This window comes from Struthio camelus, chromosome 2 (assembly GCF_040807025.1).
Source record: "Struthio camelus isolate bStrCam1 chromosome 2, bStrCam1.hap1, whole genome shotgun sequence".
Lineage (NCBI taxonomy): Eukaryota > Metazoa > Chordata > Aves > Struthioniformes > Struthionidae > Struthio > Struthio camelus.
Window position 1 is genome coordinate 59,226,888 of NC_090943.1, and position 22,331 is coordinate 59,249,218.

Consider the following 22,331-nt stretch of genomic DNA (forward strand, 5'->3'; position numbering starts at 1 on the left):
TTGCTTGCTTTTCCTCCAGAATTCATCCTGGAACTGTAGGGATTCCACATAGGGAAGCAATTCAAGGTTTCAACCTGAGACAAAGTCACAGAATCACATTTGGTAACTACCTTCCATTCAGTAGGTATAGGTACATAAATGAATGGGTCGAGGAATATGTAGTTTAGATATAAAAGGCACTAGATCAGGTTTTAAGGTACACAAGCTCTATTTTGGGTTCCATCACTTATCTGCTGTGCAACCTTGGACAAGTCTGTTGACTTCCTCTTCTGCTGTTTTCTCATCTGTAAAAATGTGGTAAAGCGTTTAGAAAGTGCTGGATATCTACCATGAAACAGGCAGACTAAGAGATACTGTTATTAATATTTTCTTGTTGAGATGGGATGATGCCTCACAAAGTGAGTGCAGTTCTGAAATATAAATTCATAAAACATACAAATAAGTTCACTTTGGGTTAGAGTAAGGTGATTCTCTCTCAAAAAGTTAAAATGTACTGTCGAAGAGAAAAAGATACAAGCAACTGTACAAGAGATGTTCATGCTGCTGGAAATTATGCAAGCTGATTAGCTGATCACCCACAGCAAAAGAATATTACTCTGATTCACCTTTCCTTCTTTGGGAAGTTTTAACATCATGTAGTTACAGTTAAAAATTGGTTACATTAATCAATGCACCAAATTCTTAGTCCGTGACTATACTCCTATTTTTCAGCTGAGGAACTGCCTGAAAGCAGATCCAACTTTTTACATACTTTCTCTGCTGCTCCATAAAAATAACCTAACCACAAGTTTGTTGATTCACTTGAGAAGAGTAACTGTAATAAACAGTGAATAGTCATTCCATTATTTAATATTTTGTGTGCACCAGGTCAGCTGCAACACTGGTGAATTTCATCGCAAAGTAACACCTCTGTTCTCTATTGACTACAGTAGGCAACCACTGCTTCAGATGCCACTGAGTCAAAGTATATTCATTTCTTGATTACACAAGCCCTGACTCAAAGTCTTGCCATGTGGTCCTTAAATGTAGGAAGATAAAGGTAATGGATGTTTTTTCTTTTTTTTTTTTTGCAAAACACAAAGAAAATGATGTACCATCTCTCAGTATTTCTCCAAATCAAGTCTGGGCTTCTTATTTGCCCCCTCCCATAATGGTAACCTCACCATAACAACCTGCCTCTCCTTTTTTTTGTTCCTTACATTCTGCCAACAGCTTGTCATCTACCTCCCACCACTTCTCTGAAACACTTTCCAGTTGGCTTTTGCTTATGCGATGTCCCAGCTTGACAGACGCTTCAGAACATTGCCTCTTCTTCGTTCCATTCCTTCTCAGCAATGCTGAAAAGAAGCTGGCAACTAGGGGAAGTACTATATGGATTTACCTGGCAATTTCTTTGCTTGTGCAAATAAAGGGTGCAAACATACAGAAGTGTGACTGACTGATTTTAATTACTCCCTTCAAATGCCACTTGCCTTCCAGCCTTCTAACAGACATCCTCTTGCAAATTTTGCAGCGGCTGTGTGTTTACTGCCCCCAGTTACCTAGCTGTTGCCCCTCCCAGCAAATATTGCCCCCCACATAGCATAGGCAGCACGTTGCTGCCTCCAACCAGTTCGGTGCAAATTCTGAGAGCCCAATTTGGGTGAGCTGGAGCAGAATTGTCAGGCTGTAAATAGGGCAAAGACACAAGTTCTGACCCTGCTGAGGGACAAGAGATAATCTTCAGAGAATGGGTGAGGAAAACAGCAGGGCCTGGTAACACCTAAGATCATCACAGCAAGATTCACCAGCCTTCATTTGCCAAAACAGTTTGATGTGAGCTCTTCCTGGAAGAGCTCCTTCTGTTTGCACAGCACTTAACAGAGCTCTGATCGTGCACAGAGCTGCTAGATATTACAGTAATGTAAACAGTAAATAAAAGTAATGCTATAACAGGATATGTTGTGATTTCCATCGCTTGTTTTTGGTAAAGGCTTCACTCAGTTCACACTGACTTCTATGAACTGAAGATACATCCTGTACCTATACAGCATATCCCAGTATCAGTGCTGGTAAACTTTTCTTCCTCTCTCTTCATCTGGTTCCAAGTCTATTGCCTTGTTGTCATTAATACATCAAGGATAACGCATCAATGGTATATTTGATGCACAACTCTTAATCACAAATATAAAACACACTCAGGCTAGAATCCAATGTTGAATAAGCTCAGGAAAAATATTGCTACAGTTTAGTGGAGAGAACAGCATGGACTCCCCTATACCATTCCATCTTTAAACTATGTTGTAGCATAAAATGCAGCAGGAAAATCTAAAAGCTCTACAGCATACTAACTATCTGTAGTTATAAATAACAGATTGGACAGTGAAATTACCAGTCGCATTCCTACAATAAACTTCTGTGCTCCACAATCTTCTTTCAATGCTCTAGAGGTGGTCCTATTTGCTATTCAAATTTTAGCCTCCTCTTGGTTACCGGCAGGGCCTGCCATCTCTTGAAGCGCTTAACCAGAGGCACCATCATACGAATGTGTGGACATACATAAATCCTGTCTGCATGCTGTTACCCCTCTCTTCCTTCCCTTTCCCCTTCCTCTCCTCCCCCAAAAGAGCAGGTCAAAGGAGTGTCACCAGCTTTCTCACACTTAATGCTGTTAAGTCAGCTAATTGAATAAACATTTGTTTAACATTTGCTCCTATTTCACTAATGCACTGTGAGAATGAGAAGAATTTTATTCCTCTTCTCCCCCATCCTCCCCCTTCCTCAGGAGTGCCACTAGCTGTTATCGCAGTGACTAATGTGCTGTATGTGGCCATTATAGTCTTCAACTCTGAAATTACACCCAGGATGAACGATAGGCTCTGCCTGTATGCTGATTGGAGTTGGATGATGATTGATTAGAAGAAAGTCAGACTATGTAGCCATGCAAAAAGAACTGCACTAAGCCACAAGCTTAAACACTAAAGAGCGTTTCACCAGTGGCTTCAGAGCTATTAGACGTTTTCATATTAACAACATTTCTCACATCCAGGTTTGCGCATTTTATCTTTATTCTTTCAAATCCTGAAATTGCTTGGATAAGAGGGTTTTATATATATATTTATACACATTTCTAAGAGTAGCCTGAACTTTTAGGGGAAATTGAAGAGGCTTTGTGTCAAGTACAGCTAAATCCAGCCTTTCTATATCAAACCCCTGCTAGAAAATTACTGTGCAGATGATAAGGCTGAAAGATATAATAAAAAGTGACTCTACTCAATTTACACTGCAATATTGGTATGACTGAATATTTTTCATTCAGGTGACTGATAAAATCACTAAACTGCATTGCAGATAAATAAAGGAGGCTTCTGTCAAGAATAAACACCATTAATCATGAAGTCTCACCCGCTGAGTGGCTCTGCTATGCAACTGCACAAATGCACCATCACAAGTGGCATGTGACCCAGTGCTTGTTTTCTTCACCTCATTCTCCGGTGACACTATCTTCTTAGGAAACTTTTATTTTTCTGGTGTATTCACAAGGAATTCCGGTAATATCTTTTCCATTCAAGTTTACAGGCAATTGCAACTGAAATCTAAATTTCAGTGATTAGCTGCTCGACTAAAAATTGATCCCATGGAACAAACTGAACCAATGCAGACCACAGCTGCATTGGTCTAAATCCAGTGTTACAATGGGAAGTCTGTATTTCAACTGCTAAGACGCGATCTTTGTGACTATAAAACTCAAAACAAGTAAGAATTTTATCTGCTCCCCAAACCCTCTATTCCCCTTTTCCCCCCAAATCACATTTTCTGATAGGTTTATTTACTTAGAGTCACTATTTCAAAACAGGTGCTGGGAATCTTTTTGAACGTACAAATACAAAATTTCTCAGGATCGCGCATACACCTTGAACAGAATTGATGGGTTTTCTTTCAAACAGTGATTTTTATGCTAACACTGGACATGTGCTTAAAGACGCTGACTGTTATCTGGCAAAAGCACAGTCATATGAAAAGAAAACCAGACAACTTAGGTAACCTTTTTGTAACCTGTTTTAGAGCAAGTGATGATTCAATAGTGGCCAGGTTATTAAGCTGGAATGAAGCAGTGCCCTACAGACTAATGAGGTTAAAAAATGTAGTTAGGTCTTCATGTTAAAGGCACTTAGCAAGCAGTTTGCTTGGCAAAGACCAACTGTGTGTTGGAGCAGAGGACTAATCACACAGGCAGGAATCAAATCGACTGGAAGAATTAGGAGACTTGCGGCCCCGAGGAATGTAATTCATGCAGAAAAGCAGTTGTCAGAGCGAGGCCAGGGAACTGTGTGGGAAGAAAGCAAAATAAACAGCTCAACAAAGAAAACAAAGACGCTCAAATAGTGGCTTTTCTAATGGCTGAGTACACTGAAACTTCAGTGGGTGCACATGACAAAAACCTCATCAAAGACGACCTCTGTACAAGCAAACACACCGGTAAATGGTGCACTGGTTCAAAAAACACTCAGAAAATGCCTGAAGGTATTTGAAAAATAACCTTGAAGTTGTTATGCACAAAAGAGAAAGTGCACACATATATACATGTATGCATGAGCGGGAGAAGAAAAACACCCAAATAGTACAAAGCTTAGAAGAGAGTTAAAATAATTCCTAAAATTACTTCTGATTTATCTTTCTGCCATTCTCAGATCAGAACAGGATGCAGCCTGCATGCAAACAGCCACTCCTACCGATGTGCACCAATACTTGCTGAGGAAGAACTAGACAGGGCTAATTGGGATCCACCGCTGCAGTGTGAGGACCAGATTACTGTATCCACCAGGGGGATCACCTGACCAGAAAGAGGAGGTTGACTCGGGTCCTAAGTCTCAACAAAACTCATGTTATATTCATGCAAAGTTTCTCTTATGATAGAGATGATGGGTGACAGTAAAATCAAACTTTGAAATCAACTGTCTGCTATACGAATTATTAAATATTCTGTTATCTTAAAAAACAGTATTTTCAACTAAAGGGCTATTACCCCCCATTATTTAATGTTTTGAAATTTTTAGGGATCTAGGCTTCTCCAGTATTTAATAAAGTACCTCTCCCCTCATTTAATTCTTTGGATGATTTTAATAAGCCCTCTCTATCCAGCACTTGAGAACGTTAGGCTTACTATTGTTCCAGCAAATTTCAGCTTCTCTTCTTCCCTTAACTGCTTCTGCTAAAGCAGCAGTAAAGAAGGCATTCTTCATCCTGGCAAAGTACCTGACATGCCTCTCATGCTACCTGAAATGAACACTCTCTTCAGTGTCTGTTTTGTGATGCCAAGAAACATTGTTTTCCAAATTCAAAAATGAAACAAAACAAACCCCTCATGTTTCATTTCAAACACCTACTGTAAGTCACATTCACAATATTACGGAACAGAGATCTGGGGGAAAAGAAAGGGGAAGAGAGAAAGCTTTTGTTTCAATTATAATTTTATATGCTAAAATAAGATCTTGAGCTGTTTACAGTAAAAACAAGTCGGCAATAACAGACAAATTCAGTTACTGAATACCTCTCTCATATTGCACTTGCTACTTAAATTTGGTTGTGAAGGGAACATTTGACTAAAATTCTCATTCTAAAGAACTATAATCTTGACAGAAATGGCACTGTGAAGGTTCAGCATGAACCACTTTTGCCGAAGTATGGCTGGATTTGCTTCTCATCTCTACACTAACATTTGTGGGCAGCCCAAAATTGATCTTCACAAGGATTAGTGACTAGTAGTGAACAGAGAAAGTCCCAGCTAGAATTTCTCACCTAAAAGTACTACCTGCAGTAAAAAATGTATACAGATGTACAGAAATTTCTGTCTGTATAAAATATATAGGCTATTTGCTGAACACTACCACCACCACCACCACCTGGACCAATCCATGATCGTTAATTTTGGGAAGAAAACCCATTTTGAGGGTGGTTCTTATTAATGCAACTCAGGGACCACACCATGTGTGCGGTGTACGCATACGCTGTACCCAAGACCGCCATTCAAGGAGTGACCCTACGAAAACACAACTGTTTCCAGGCTCTCTGTAAGCACAGCTTACTGGGAAACTGGAGGAAACCATTCTCCCAATCCCCAAGCACCACTGCAAACAGCAGGCAAGCAAAAAATCAGCATCAACAGCCATGAGAGTGGCAGAATTCTCAGCTATATTAAGCACAACTTTTATCAAAGGTGAATGCTGTTAAATGCAAGATAGGAGGGGGAAAGGAGGTATTTCTGCTGATAGTCACTTCCTGTATTTCTCTGTCAGTATCAAAGGTCCAGTTGTGGGAGGCTGGCTGACTGAAGTGCAACAACATCAGAGTGGGAAAACACTAGGTTCTTATGTCAGGCTAAGAACTTGTCTCTTACACAGTCCAATTTCCTTACTTGATCTTGCAGGCACTGAAAGCCATTGTGATGCTACGTAATCTGCACTGCAAGTCAGTTCTCGCTACCATTGAATATATAATGACTGAAACACCATAGACTTCGGAAGAAACAAGGGACCAAGACTTTACACTACAGTAAAGTGCAAGTTTTATTTATGCACAAAACTGGAGTTAAATAAGCCTTCCTTGGGCAAAGTTGTGTCGTCAATAAGTATATCTACAGAACCAGAAATGGGTTGGGAACACTATTTCTAACGTGGCTACAGGGGAAAGTATATGAAAAAAAAGCACCAAGAGCAATGTAAACTAATGTTCTGGCTACGTGTTTTTAGAGAAGTATGAAAGACAATTCTGAAGTCTTTGAATTATAAAAGCACTGTTTAAAGGCTGGAATTATTATTAGCTCTCTAAACAGAACAGGTAATCATAGGTACAGATGAAAACCTCAAAGGGATAACACTGCATCAGCATCAGCAGGATGGCCTACACACTTGCTCACCATCTCTGCTTTTCAGTTTTATCTAATTGCATGAGTATAAACACAATTTCTATAAAAGGTGTCAAGATGGAAGTCTGATGTCCATGGAATGAGTACAGCAAAACAAGACAGAGGTCAGCCACCTCAGCCACCAGAGGTTTCTTGGTATTGTCTGGATGATGTACGTTAACAGTGATCTTCCACAGCGAAGCACAGAACATCCGATTACGCCTGGACATTCAGTTCCTGCCCTCCCTGACAAAACTGAGTGTTGTTAAATGGGGCTATCTGTGTTGGTGGCCTCTATAAAGTGGACTAGACGATCAATCTTCTCTAACACAGGCCAGTGAAAAAGCCATGAGAAATCTAGGCTGAACTTCAACAGGAGATGCACAAGTGAGAGATGTGTATCTTTAAAGATATAGCCACGTAAATCTGATATGTTTAGAAATTCTCCCTCATGTGAAACACTCCCTAATTTTCTGTTGATCCTTAACACCAATGGTCACAGTACCTCATAAATAATGCTTGCAAGAAGATAGGTCAGTTCCTTCATGAAGCTTTGTATACCTCACTCATAGGCTTCAGGATGTTTTACCCGTGTGTCTGACCCTTGTGGGGTTCCCGGAAGACTACCAACACCTGTGAAAAACCTTATAAAGTTTATTATAAATGTAGTAATCATCTATTGTAGGATCAGACCTACAGATTCAATTCTGGAAGGGACTAAGCAACATATTCTCGCATGGTCATTAACAGGAATCTCATAGTGCCCAGCTTCAATGAAAAGTACCTTCTAAAGCAAGTTCCCAGATCCTTCGTTGGCCATATAAAGCACCTTGAGAGCAAAAATCAAACACTGTAACATTTTTCTTTAGAACGTTTCCTTTATGAATCAATATCATCAGTTACAAACGTAGGCCCAGTCTACTCTGAGGCATATGGATAAAACAGCCTTTCCTTAAGGTGGAAATAGGGAAATCTTTATCTAGCATGACATAATACAGAACATGCAAGGGACAGCTAATTAGTCCCCCACATCTCAGAAGTACTGCTGACAATAGCTCCAGAGCCTGTTCTCTACTACATATATATGCAAACAAATACATATACACGCACACATACACACAAATGTATATATGTGTGTATTTTATATACACACACATTCACACACACAAATATATATGTAAATAGTTGGTTGTGCGAGGGGGAACACAAAGAGTAACAAGATGCTATGTACACTTTTGTTTTGTCTTCCTTGGGAAAAAAAGTTAGAATTAAATGCAGTCTGTTCTCCAAGATTATAGGACATGACGCCTTTGCCGGGGGAGGAGAGAGTTTAAGTAGGGGAACGATTGTGTGAGAATATGATGAAGATGCTCTCTCCTCCTACACTACCCATGTACTCATTGCTTGCATTTCTCCCAGTTTATATCTACTCTCACTTTAGGGAGAACTTCCAATTCACAACACAGAAATCTCACCAGTACACTTAAAAGAAAGAAAGAGAAAGAAAGAAAGAAAGAAAGAAAGAAAGAAAGAAAGAGAAAAGAAGAATGCTAAGACTGTAACATTTCAGTTCTCTTTGAAGCAAGATTTAACATGAGTGGAAGAATTGTACTGAAAAAAAAGGAGTCTGTCACAGTCCAGTACCTCACAGGCCACTGCAACAAGTTTGACAGCAGCCTCTATAGAGTTGGCTTGCTTCTGGTTCACTGCACGTGAATACCACAGTCAATATCTGCTCACTCGACTAATACTGCTGACTACAGCACAAAGAACACAGGAATTTTGTCCAAGAAACCACAGGCTCAGAGCCTCTGAATGTGCACTATATTTAGAGTTTGCATTCTTTGCAGCTGACAACAGAATGAGATAATAGATAATTCAAAGAGCAAAACTACAGCATTGTAGTTATGCTACACATTTTTTGGTTGTATGTTACATTAACGTAATGATCCACAGTGAAAATATGCCCAATGTTTTCAGGTATTATTTTTTTCTACTTGCTTTGTTCATGTCTTCTCTCTAATTTTCGACCTTTTACAGACACTGCACAGATTCTTCCATCAGTTATAACTGTACAGATGTAGAATAACTCAGTCCAAGTCCATGAAAAATGCAGGCAAAGATATCCATCCTATTACACAAAGAGGATGCACGCACATGCACACAGACAGACACACACAGGGAGCATGCCAAATGCTCAGAGTTATTCCTAGTTATTCCTCGTGTCTGCAGAAAAATGTTATGCGTGAGAAAGCGTCCTGAGGCATGACTTCGGTTGCCATTCATTTGATTCCATCATCTCTTAATTCACACAGGTTTGAAAGTCTGCCTTAGGGAACCACTTCTCACTGGCAGCCTGAAAATTCATCTAAGTACTGTCGACTGCCCAGATGGGGTAAAGCAGCTAAGTGGCAGTGTTGTCCAATGGTAATACCTTAATGCTGCTAAACCTAAAAGCTGTTTCTCCTCAACCACATAATCCATACAAACCACTTAAAGAATTAATGTCTTTGGATTTAGGCCCCACCAGAAGAATTGGTGCCAACCTGCCTCTCAGGTCTAGGTCAGACGCTGGATTTCCTTTAGGACCAGCAGAGGAACACTCCCAATGACTGCTGAAGGCCTTCCCCTCTCTTGCCCTGTTTTGCATCACCCCCAGAAGCCATCCTGCAAGTTGTTGCTTTTAACCAAGTGACTAGGTCATGGGCGGGGGCCAGCGAGCAGCCCGCTGACGAAAACATAGCTCTCTCATAAACGCTGGGGACCGTTGCCTCTTGAGCATTTTCAGTTCACTGTGTGACGAAGCAAGAGGAAATGAATCCCACTTGTGCATACAGCTTACCAGCAAGCTTACCAGGGCTTCCATGAGGCCATGAGACAGCCTCTAGGAACTTGTTATGACTCCAGGAAAAAGCGTTGAGAAAGAAAAAACGAGGCCTGTGTTTGCTTTTTCTAGACATCAACATTTCATAGAAAACTTTGGGGAGATTTTTGGGAAAAGCATTTTTAACACAAACCATTGCATTTTACAAGTTCTAGTTTTCCCGTATACATTAAATATCCCACCAAAATTCTCCTCTTATTTCAATTGATATAGCTTCTCCAACCTTTCTTAAATCAATCTAGCTGTACGAGAAGAACAAAGGCGCTCTGTTAACGCAATCCTTATCTGCTGCTATTGTTTCTCCTTTATAAAACTGTAGTTCCCCGGCATTACAATTAGCTGCTGCAGAGAAAATGATTATGTCACAAAGTATTATCCATAACAGAAACAGATGAATGATGTGAACCAAATTTAACCTGGTGCAGTTAGAGGCAATTCTGTTGACTTTCATGTAAATGCACCTGCGTAACACAAGGATGACTTTTAGCAGTGAATTCTCATTTGATCGAGAATTTATTTCCCAGCAAAATAAGATACTCTTTTCTCAATATTGTCTGGTTTTCTGAACAGAAAGAGAGCAAATCTGTGAGAAATATGAGTTGAACTGAGCGTGCAGAAACTTTAAACTACAGCTAAACTAAATGAATCAACGTAGCTACGTAAAAGAGCTACGTTCAAAAATACTTACCTATTCCAGTTCAGGGGACATTTTTTTTTCTTGCAACTGTCTCTTAGAATCAAAAATGTAAGAGAAGAACCCATACCTTTTGTCTGCAATTCAAGATATGCCACCAGAGTAATTTGCTTTTCTGAACTTTCCACAGAATTTCAGATACTTTTAAAAAACACAGTCTGTTTCTGAACCTGCTCTCCAAGTGTGCTTGCAAAGGAGAATTTATGACCTGCAAGTCTTAAGGTAAATATTACTAAAGAAGTAGCAACAGCTAAACAAAACACTGATTCACTATTTTAAATGATGCAACACTATATACTGAGTGAGAGATCACAGTCCTAGTCTAGACTCAGGCTTCCTCTTGCCCCACTTTGCAAAAAGCCTTGCACTGAAGAAAAACTATGGAAAAACTTCTGCTGAAGTCTATGTGCAGGCTTCCGGCCTTGCTATTTTACGACTGTGAATTACCATGTGAGCACTGCTGTCACCAACAAAAAGAGGAATACACGTTACCTACAAGGCATACAACACGCATATCCATCGATTAACAAATACTGAACAACTTTAACAAGTCACCGCTTCCGCTTCGTACCTCCTTCCTTCTCAGAAACGTGCTATAGAAATTTCCTAGACTATCAGCATCTGCTCATTATTGGTGCTGCACCTTCCCCACCTCCAGGGAAAGGTTTCTTCAGCTGCTGCCTATTTAATACAAGATTCCTCTCTGCTTACAGAAAAGACTTTCACAGATTACTTTGGAAAGCTGTAACTACAGTCATCTTTTAATGTCCCAAGAGCTTCTCAGCCTTTCTTCTTCAATGGCTCTGGGCTAAACCATAAAACCTATTCCAATTCCTACACTAAGGAAAGCCAATCCAACCAGTATTGTTTTTCACACTGGGTGGGGCTCTCATTCCCCCTGTGAAAGGATCAACGGATGCTCTAACAAGCTGAGGAACTCCTTGCCAAGTCTCTGGCTTAGAGGTACACTGAGGTAAAGCAGTCAGTAAAAAACTCAGAGGTTAAAACATTGAGATTTTTAAAGTAAATAAGAGTGAAAGTGTATGAAAGTGTAAATGAAAAATCAAAATAGTAATAATGGGACGGGGAAAACCTATATGTCCGATCAACACTATGACAAGCACTTCTTAATAATCAAGGATATTTTGTGCGGTACTTGAAGCTCCCCCTTGTAAGCGCCTTCTCCCCTGGCCATAAGCATATGGGGAAAGCTCAGCATCATGCTCTCTTACTCAGAGTCCCCAGCCAAAGTAAAATGAGATGGCAAAATGATGACTAAATGGATTAATGTTTTGGAACACACATGGCCTATCTTGTTCAATGTTCAGCTCTGAAACTTTAACCTTCTACCAGCCTCCTACGACGTTTCCATTAACTGCCCCGAGGAGATACACCGGCCACCCCTCTGCAGCCATTGCAGATATTGCCGCTTTGCTGCTATCCCCTGGCCCACGTCTGCCGGAGCGTACTTCCTCCACAGCCAAGCAACAATGCCTAGACAACCGCTTCCCATCCATGGGTAGCTTGGGTCACCTTCAAAGGCCATCTAACCCAACTTGGTAACGAAGCAGATTGGGAGCTTTCACGTTACCTGTCAATGCAAGTCAGTAAAGGTACGGAATGAATGACTAAGAACAGTAACTTCTTAAAGCACTCAGCTACATCTGTGAGTAGAAATTTGCTGCTACCATGAGAGCCTTTTTTAATTAATACATAAAAACTCTCATCCTGCATAAGTCAGATTTTTAAAGCTGTGGGATTATAAAGTTACACTCATTTATACCTGCTTTGCCATAAAAATAATCCAGTTTTCATTATCCTTCCATTGCTCAGTCCTAACAACAACTCTCATTCCAACAAAGCCAATGTCAGCAAAGACATCAGATACTGTAAGAGCTAGCTGATAGCAAATTTATGATGTGGTTCTGGACATATAAAAAAATCAGCATGCTCAGAGTAATAAATACCCTCATCAGCAGCACAATTATGAATCACTGCACACTGACTGGAGAAGTGTCACTGGATGGGTTTGCAAATAATAAGGATTAAAACATAGTTTAGCTTCAGTTTCTGCTTTATTACCTTGCTTTAGAAAATCAATTTTGAAAATTAACAAAGAGCCAGACCAAAGTAACAACAAAAAATAAAGCAAATAGTAGGATTATGAAAGCCATGTTTCTTTTGATATGTTTTAATCATATGACGTTTAACAAGTAATTTAACTTGCTGTTTCAATGCAAGTAGTAAAACTGAATTACAGTTTACTAGAAACATTTTGAAAACTAATATTCATGCCTTGAATTTGTAAAAAGGAAAAGACATTCCAGCTCCAATTACACTGTTCATATGTTGCTGTTAAAGAGCAACTTGAGTTTCATGCATCTTCCGTTAAGCGTAAACCAAAGATGCACTGTAGAAATTCCAGGATAACTAACCAGTCCTAACAAACAGGTTTTGGTAACACGAAGCGACACATTTCAGTACATATTCATAAGGGTTGGGGGTTATTATGGGCTGTAATTGCAGTTGTTCTAACACCTAATAAGCCATGGTTGGAAAAACAAAGGCAGGTTAATTTGTGATTTCCTCTACTCATTCAGAGGCAAATTAAGTGTCAAACAGCTAATACAGAACATATTTCATTTTATGAGATTTTAATTTAATTCTGCACCATATCGTTGATGCCTTAATGTAGGGTGGTTTATCTAAGAAGAAGAGCAATTTATAAACCTCTTTCAATTGAAATTTTTAATGATAGGATACGATAGCATAATTACAGCAGTGCCTGCTAGTCCTACTACACATAAGCATCTGTCAGCAATTCCATCATAAACATAAACCCCTACTTTAGGGTTTATAACTCAGTTATAAAATTTGGCTCCAGGGTAAAATTTGGGATACAACAGTTCTGCCCAATAGCAATTAAACTACAAAAATCATATATAAAAAAACATATACATCTTTAGAGACGGAACTACATGAGCCCTGTAACACCTTAAAAATTTCTCATCCCTTTTTTTCTGCTTGCCCATTATACAAAATTATGTGCATTTGTTGTAGGTATCATGTGGACGAGTCCATTTCCACATTTTTTCTGTAGTTGTATGATTACTAACTAATTCCGCTAAGGCTTGACAGGTTCTGGAACACATTTCTATGAGCTTGGATAATTGGAAAGATGCCATTTTTGCCCCCTTTTTTTTAACATTTGCGGGTACTACGAAGCTTAAGGAGAAAACCTCGCACACAATGAAGTCATTGATGAAGCCGTGGGTAAACACTTGTATCCCGACTGGCATTCTATCCATTTTCTCTCAGAATTCTCAAATAACTTTGCCTATCAGGTTCTTTCCTTCTTTTTTTTTTTCATGGTATTAGGGCAGCAATGCAAGTAACGGACTCAAAAGATCCAAAATCTGACATTCCTAAGTAATACTTACACCAGGGTCTGTAAATCTTGTAAGAAAACCTTCTGTGTCTATCACATACATACATTAAAGTGTATTCCTGAAAACTGCAAAAGCATGACAAACCTTAACACCTACAAAGTAGCTGCTAGAGACAGATTTTTTTTAAGTTGCCTAATTGCATATTTACATTTAATTACACAGATCATAATGGCTCTAAGGGTCTATTACAGCTCATCATTTCAATGGTGACACGAAGTAAATGAGTGGAAGAATCTACAGAGTTTATGGAAAAATAAATGGACAATATCAAGGAAATTTTCATTTTAGAACTTAGGCTGGTATCAGAGCGTGTTTCGAAAGCAACTGCCTGCAGTCATATCACATCACGCTAAGATCTTCTTGCCTCTTACAAGCCTATGCAGAGTCTGGCTGAATCACTACTTCAACATAAGGCCCATAGGGTACAGCTGCAAGCAGGGGTGTTGTGACTCAGTAAGTGGCATCCATCTTTAGAACGGACATTGATTTCAGCAACCAGGTGTGGCGCCAAAGGAGGTTATTGCTGAATTCCAAATAAGATGCTAATCTGGCTTTTTCAACAGTTTTTTGTATCTTAAAAAAATCCTGGCACTTTTATCAGCATCGGGTTCAAGTCCCAGTTCCCCCCCATCATCCAGACTAGGGAATCACATTCAGCCCACCCGAAATACTTTGCCCTCAGTTGCACAGCGTACTCCTACAGCCTGGTGCCCATGGGGCTCAGGCTCTGAAGAGGGCTCTGTGCAGTGCGTATAGCGAGCCTGGGCCCCACACAGCATGGGAGACAGAAGTCTCAGTGAATGCTCACAGATGGTGCTCAGATTTTGAAGATGGCCCTCTGCTGACCTGAGTTAAAACATTTTATTGATCCACTTTAGATCCAATTCATCACTTAATCAGGCTCAGCTCCGTCACCCTTGTTCTGGCAGTCTGTGGAACTGGTACGCTACTTTATAATACGCTTGGAAACTCTTGGAATTATTTGCTGGTGCTTCCTATCCCAGTCTTGCTCTCACTGAAGACAAGGGTAAATTTCCCATTGGCTTTGGAAGAAGCAGGATCATTCCCAGAACTTCTAGTTGGAAGTTGTTTTCTTTCACTTTACACAATATGAGAAAAAAAACCCCAAATATCTAGTCAGAATATTCACATGCACTGCAAAACCCAGGATAAATGTGCTGAGTCTGTATGACCCTGCCATCCTCAGCTTACACTGTTTTTTAGCAGCAAATTTAAGTAAAAATTCTTTGATGCATTTAAATATATTTTATTATGTAGCTGACTGTGGTGTAAATACTGATGCATCAGAAGAACTCTGAGGAATAAATCACAAGTTTCTGTACTCTCTCTAAATACCCACTTTTCCTCTAATGCCCAAGGAAGACTGCAACACAGATTTATTACTTACCCCCAGGCAAATTTACTCTGAAATTACAACTCAGTAAAAGAAGACTGATCCAAAAAAACTGCTAGTAAAATATTGCGTGTGTACTTGGGCATGTACTTAGGATTGTTAATATCAATTAATTCTGCTCACAGAGGAGGACTTGTTTTAAAACAACTTCATTTTTCTTCTGCATATATGTAATTACACAGCTGTAACTAATAGCCATAGCAAAGCAATCTGCCATCTAAACAACTAGTATTATTCTTCAAAGTATTACTTGTGCTGTTCTTCTTTTATTTTCACAGTATGAGAGGTGATTAGTAGATATGATTAAATGTATATATCAAGCCTTTTAGAGAAGTACGAAGCTCCACTTTTGGGCTTCATTTTTAAGGGTATATAGCGGTTTTCTGGGCATAACAACTGCTTTATTCCGCAATGCTGATATCTGTCTCCCCATATAGAATAAGATAATATTTATTTCTACAGGATTTCACCACTACCGCCCTCCTCTAATGCACGTTATCACTGGTATTCGTTTCTTTTATCTTTGTGTAAACCATGTGCTCTATCACACTTGCCATTTTGTTTGGGTGACATTCCCATCAATCAACTGATTGCCTGTGCACGCACACAACAGGGACTATGAAAATTTACCAAAAATTTCATTATGCTTCACAGCAGTCACTAGAAAAAAAGCTCTGGCATGAGAGGAAATTTTAGCCATGAAGAATCCCAAACCTAGTCCAGACAAAATATATGTTTTGCCTGGCTGTATTTCACAAGTTTCGGTACTTTTTAATTTAGTATTTATAGAATGACAGCACACAGAATAGATGTCAGCAAAATATATAGGTAACACTTGCCAGCTACCTCTTGTAACAGGAATTCCTCAGGCACTGGCCTGGTTTTGCTTCATAAACAGATAAACCCGATGCATTCCAAAAGCATATCTTGCTCTTTGGCTAGACTGGCAAAGTGCTCCAGATGCAGTTTTGAGCATGTAAGGATTCAAATACTTGCGCATTCTTCTAGGCACCATAGCCAGCTGAAACGGGGAGAATACTTAATACTCACACATGCAGAGGAGGAATGGGAGATGGTTCATAATGGTAGCGTCCCTCATGATGTCTTGCATCAATTGGTACAGGAGGGTGGAATGCTGGAAAAAGGTGAGGCGGATCTGAAAAAACAAGCAAGGTTCCCAAATCTGAGTATCTCAAATGTCTCTTTAATATTAAATACGGATGGAATAGATATTGAAAAGCGTGTCAACAGCAACTCGACTTATGGGTCAAATTCTCCTTTCCTGCTGTACTCAGTCAGGGTCTGCCTAAGAGGAGAGTTTGGCCCACGGTATTTGCATGAATATGTATTTACTAATTTTAATATTCTCTTTTTACAGCTTAAATGGAAAGGGACATAAAGAAGTCTTCAATAAATAATTACAGTGCCCATATGTGAAGTGTCAGATCAAAAGGACCATCAAGCCTTTCATAAGCATTCCTGATTTATTTATTTTTTATTAAAACAAGAAAAAATTATCCCAGGAAAAAAGGCCCAAGCGGAGAATACAACGAAAAAAAAGAAGTACAGCAGCAGAGATATATACACATCCCGACAACGGAAAGCAGAACTGAAGCAGCATGCTGAGAAATGACTATCTGGAGTAAATCAGATAATGAAGTCAGAAGGGAAAGGCAACTGGGAAAGGCTGTACTGGAGATGCTTAACTGCATCGCCCCCATGGAAGCTTCAGGAGGAACGTGCCTCAGGACAAGGGGATTAATTTCATACCGCCCTTAAAAAGGAACGGTGCTCTCTTCGTCCCCGTGGCTGGAGGCCCACAAACCCACGGCTTCGATCTACCCTGCCCCATCCCCTCCAAGGTGCTAGCGGGAAGGGCAGCTCGGCAGCTGCCACGGCTCCTGTTCCCTGCTGTTTCCAGACAAGACAGGGGAAATGCGCCTCAAATTCCCCTGCTCACCCCACCTCCCACAGGCACGTTGCATGGAGGGGCCGAGCACAAGCCTGCTCCACGTTTTCCGACCATTTCCATAACAAAATCGCCTCCCAGTTTTGGATGACAGAATATAAACGGAGGACAAATCTCTGAACAATACAGTGGCGCACCTTTGCAATTTGTTTGCGTAAAGAATGTTTCTATATGCACTCTGCTCATTGCTGCATCCCAAATGCGCAAAACTCAAATAGTTCCACAAATGAGAAATGCTAAGTGTCTCCAATGGCACAAAACAAACAGATCCTTCCCAATTACTACCTGATTGCCACTTTGTATGAAGTCATGTGTTTATGCGACACTAAAGACTGACAAGAACAGACACGAGGTCATGTTATGGATTTACTAAAATGCTTCTAGAAAGAGAAAATCCTTAATTACGCGCTCACAGTAAAACCAAGCCTCCTGTTTCAGTTGTGCTTGCTGACTCTTAAGGTATCTTCTCTTTGTATTTCCTGCCTTTCCTATTCAGAAAAATGTAATCCTCTTCTTAGATTATGTTATCTATGAAAACAGTTGCCTCACGCCAACTGGTGAGGGTGACAAAATGGATTTTTCCCCTTGGTATTTGTCAAAAGTTCGGTTGGTCTATTACTCTGTTTTGAAGCAGGAGTAAGAAATAGAGTAATAAAAATCATGGCCCTCAGGAAATAAATGGAGGGGATGAAGGGGAAATCATGTCAATTCGGAGGAAATATTTCCAGTATTTCAGGAAAATCTGGAAACATTTGAAATCGCCTGTACAGTTTCACTGCTTGTTTTTGTGAAACATCAACTAGCGTGTGATCAGCCACAACACATTTCTGCCATTTACTGACTCAGGGCTTAGCACCATAAACGAAAAATAATTGTGGCTTATTAATGTGAGCCGGGAAATCAACCTCATGATAGCTTTAATTCTAACTCTGTTATACAAACTGGACCTAAATATGCAAAGCATTACAACATGCTGGAGACAGGAAGCTTCTATGCCTGTGCTGAGCACTCCTTGATTTCAGCAGGATTAAAAGCACGTCACAGATAACCAGATATCCCTGTGAGTACATAGTTACTGTCTGAACGGAAGATATTTGCCTCCATCTCATGAAACGCATTCTTCACCAATTACCAACATGGAGAAGGGGAAGAGGGGCACAAGACATACATTTCAGTGCGTCTCCCTGCTTGTGAGCCCTGTGCCCTACCTCCCTGCTATCGACTGTAATAGTGGCAAGCTGAAGCAAGCAAGTTTTAAAGCAGAAGTTTGGGATTTTAAAATAAAAACTCTGCCATCATTATTTCAATGAAGTACTCATTCACCTCCTCGCAGACACGCGGGCAAGTCCTTCCCTGCCCTACACTTCTCCGACGAGCAGGTCTGGGGAGCAAAGGTGAGACCACACGGATTCTGCTACCCTTACTCATGTCGACCAACCAGGACGGCCTCCACCTGGCCACCACAAGCAAGTCTGCTCAGGCTGTAGAGCCGACCTGCTGTTCCACGCTCATCTAGCCTGGGCAGTGACGCGTGGAAAGAAATGCCAGTATTTACGCAGAGGAACACAGTTTAACCCTCCAGAGGGCCACTGGTGAAGCTGAACGTGATCATCTATCATTCCCTATCTGGGGAATGGAAAATGCATATTAAAGGGCTTAAAAATGGGATTCCCCTCTGTGAGGCCTACGCAGTGTAGAGCACCAGCAAGCTGTATTTAACACACGGGACATAAATCTCCAAAAACACCTTTTTGAGTCCTCTCACATTAAGCTCCTTTGTATATCTTGGTTGCATCTTGTTTGCAGTTTCCATCTGGGAAGCAGACGTACTCCATCACTGCACAGGGAGCTGTCTCAGTCAGCCCCGCACTGACTACAGCAGAGCTGCATATCAAAACCGAACATAATTATGCATCTCACAGTTTATTATTTACACATGAGCTGTACAGCTGGTGAACATCATAACTCAAGTGTATGTGTAATAAGTTACTACATTGTAGCCATCCTCTGTTGCAGCCCTTAAAAAATACCACATGATGGCTTTTCCAAACTCAGGCTAAAACTGCTGAAGCAGAATAAAGTGCCACTAAACCTGGCTACCTCCTATTTATCATATAATTTCCTGACTGATGGTTCCACAAACCAGCTGCTAAGTGCTGTGTACTCTACTGTCAGCAAACTAACATGCTAAATGGGAGACAGGGAGAATAATGCGCAGAACTAGTGGAATCAGTTTTATGGAGGGAATTCAAATTCTGTCATGTTTGGGTATGTCCTCAGCACAGAGGTAAGCAATAAATTCTACATGCCCAGGGGTCCAAAACCACTCCACTTTGAAGAGTGTTGAATATTTAAATGAAAATACTCTTACATCAAGCAGAAACCTGCAAAAAGCACCCATCATCCAGGACTTCACTTGGAATACACTTGAAATACCATAAAATGTAATTGGTTGACATGTATTTAAATGGAAATACATCGCAATAAGTCTGCAGAGCAGTAATTCAGGCTTGTGCCAGTTTCCCATTGCTTTTTCTTATCCTGTCCAGTAACTATGTCATTGGAGGCACCACCAGAATATTAGAGGCACATTTTGCCCTTATTTATGCTTTAGCTGAGTGAGGAACAAGTTGAGACAAGTCACCAGGAAGGACTGATTCTCACCTGATTCTTAGCTGTTTGTGAGAAGTGCTCTACCTACCCAGAAAACGAGGGGGCAACTTAGTCTAAAAGACAGGACGCTTCCTCTAACTACAGTGGCATTTATATGTTTCCTATTTGAAGTGTGAGGAACAAAACTCTTACCCCTAGCAAGGAGGAACCCCTCTCACCAAAAGGTATCAAGAAAATCTAACTTCAACCTTCCCATTCTATTAGGGAAACAAATTTGCAATTTGTTAAAAAATTCTGGTTGAGATGAAAACTAGCATTGCCTATGCCAGGCAGTTTTCTTCTTACCCACATCCAAAGCCAACAATGAACACCCAAAGCCAACAATGAGTTTGTGGACAAATCCTTCAACAAACCTTTACTTCCTTGCAGAGAATCTCTGAAGTGAGCGTACAGTATAGGAATCAATACAAATAGATGCTGCCTGTGTATTTAGGGCTCTCTGCTCCAATTCAGTGGAAGTACCTGGTTCTGTGCTTAAACCCCATTATTCTCAGGCACTGTTAAGGGTATGTCAAGATCTGAAAATGCATTTAAACACACTCCTCATGCATTGCTGAATTTATATGTGTTGCCCTCTCCCGACTCTTTGCGGGCTATTCCTGCAAGCATCCTGCAAGCTTCTGCCCTTCTGCCTCCTATATAGTTAACAGTCTCCTCAAAACAAAATGGGAGATACGACTGTCTGAAATGCGGCAAACTCACTGATTTCAGCACTGTGAGATATTTCTGAAAAGACGTAAATTTTGCTGACTTTCCGCTGTTTAGAATGTGCTTTTCACATCTTTTTCAAGAATCCTTACCTCCTTAAAGAAAGTGAATAGGATCATACCTCTCAAATTACAATCACTCCCATGCAGCAAAAAAGAAGAGACTACGCTTGCTCTCTGAAAGTCAGTAACCTACGGCTCGTCTGCAGTATCAAGGAAAGAAACTGAGAGAAAAGACAGGTATGTTCCTTGCTGCTGAACAGAAAATCTGACCTGAAGTCTAGTGAGATGTAACAGCCAGCAACGATTCACTGGAAGATTCGGCAGAAAGGTAGCTGATGCTAGCCAGCTCAGAGGTGCTGTGCAATGCCTTGAGACAACGGCAAAGAAGTTAGGAAGGAGAACAGAACTGTGACGCTGCTCCAACGCTCACTGAAGTCGAGGAGAATTTTTCTGCAGTCTGCAGTCTCTCAGATAAGCCTTAAGTTCAGGGGATCATTCAAGATGGCAAGTTCAGCTTTGGTGGGAAGGCTAACAAAATAGACTCTGCCCTCAGCTAACTGATCTGCTCAAGCACCTTGTGATTCTTGCCAAACCCTTGAGCAAGGAGGCCGCTGAAATGACAGGCTGCATTTTTCAGCATGTTGAGAAGACATTCGCTACTGTATAGAATGTCTGAAGCAGCTTGAAAGCGTTCAGTGAAGCTCCACAATACCTACACCTGTGTCGTGAGACCATGGCACCAGCAAACACAGGACTCAAGCACAACACAGGCAGCGCTTCTTATATTTCAGCAGATTGTCATCAGAATGATCAGCTCACCAAATTCAATGTAAGAACTATGCCAGGTGCAGAACTCTATGAGATATAACCTCATTTGAGGCGAAATCTTGTCCCCACTAAAATTAACTCGGGTTTTGATGCTGAACTCAGTGGTACCAAGATTTCATACCAGAGGTAACAGAAACAATATTAGGCAAAATATAGCCTCTCCGCTAATGTCTTTTCAGTACATAGAATAGTTTTGAAGAGTTTGCCAGCGAATTTCTACACTTCCTTTGGTTCATAAGCTGATCACCAGATGGGAATTTTCTAATATTCAGGTTTGCAGAGTCCCTAAGGGCATCGCTGTGTCTTCATGTACATTTGCTTCAACTGATGTGAACTTAACAGCATTGCTAGGTTTTACGGCAAGAAAAGACCTTATTTTAGATTTTTTTTTAATTAGAGCTTGCATTAGTGCTCAATAAGAGCATGTCTTGTCTTTTGGGGGGGGGGCAGCTTTCTTTAAAAATAGGGTGAGCTATGTTCTCTACTTTATACAGAGGCTTTTAAACAGGAAGAAAAAGGACTGAGCCACAGCCACACATTAATGCACACACTTAACTTCATGCACTTTGAAGAGTTTCCCTACAGTGACTGGGGTTGCTGCTTCAGTGTCGCTGGTTGCCATCTGAAGCTCTGCTTATTTGCAGACTGCTCCACAGATGTGCTTCAACCAGTTATCTCAGGAGGCTCTTCTGTGTCTGTGTGCATCTGTATGTGTGTGCACGCATGCGCAGGCTTCCAGTGGGGCAACTGCAGTGTTGACATGAATGGGACTACTCACTATCTGACTTTACAGAGAAGGAGTTTTTCAGCAGACAGTTAAAAAAAAG

At 40.6% G+C, this 22,331-nt stretch overlaps 1 protein-coding gene across 10 annotated transcripts in view; it reads right to left on the bottom strand.

The window, feature by feature from the left end:
* GLI3 (GLI family zinc finger 3) overlaps positions 1-22,331 on the bottom strand; it is a 219,281-nt gene that overhangs the window by 81,664 nt on the left and 115,286 nt on the right. For all 10 annotated transcript variants that reach the window (XM_068935978.1, XM_068935975.1, XM_068935976.1 and 7 more), the window contains one exon: positions 16,375-16,480. In XM_068935978.1, the coding sequence (XP_068792079.1) occupies positions 16,375-16,480 (106 nt within the window). The remainder of the gene's footprint in view (positions 1-16,374; positions 16,481-22,331) is intronic.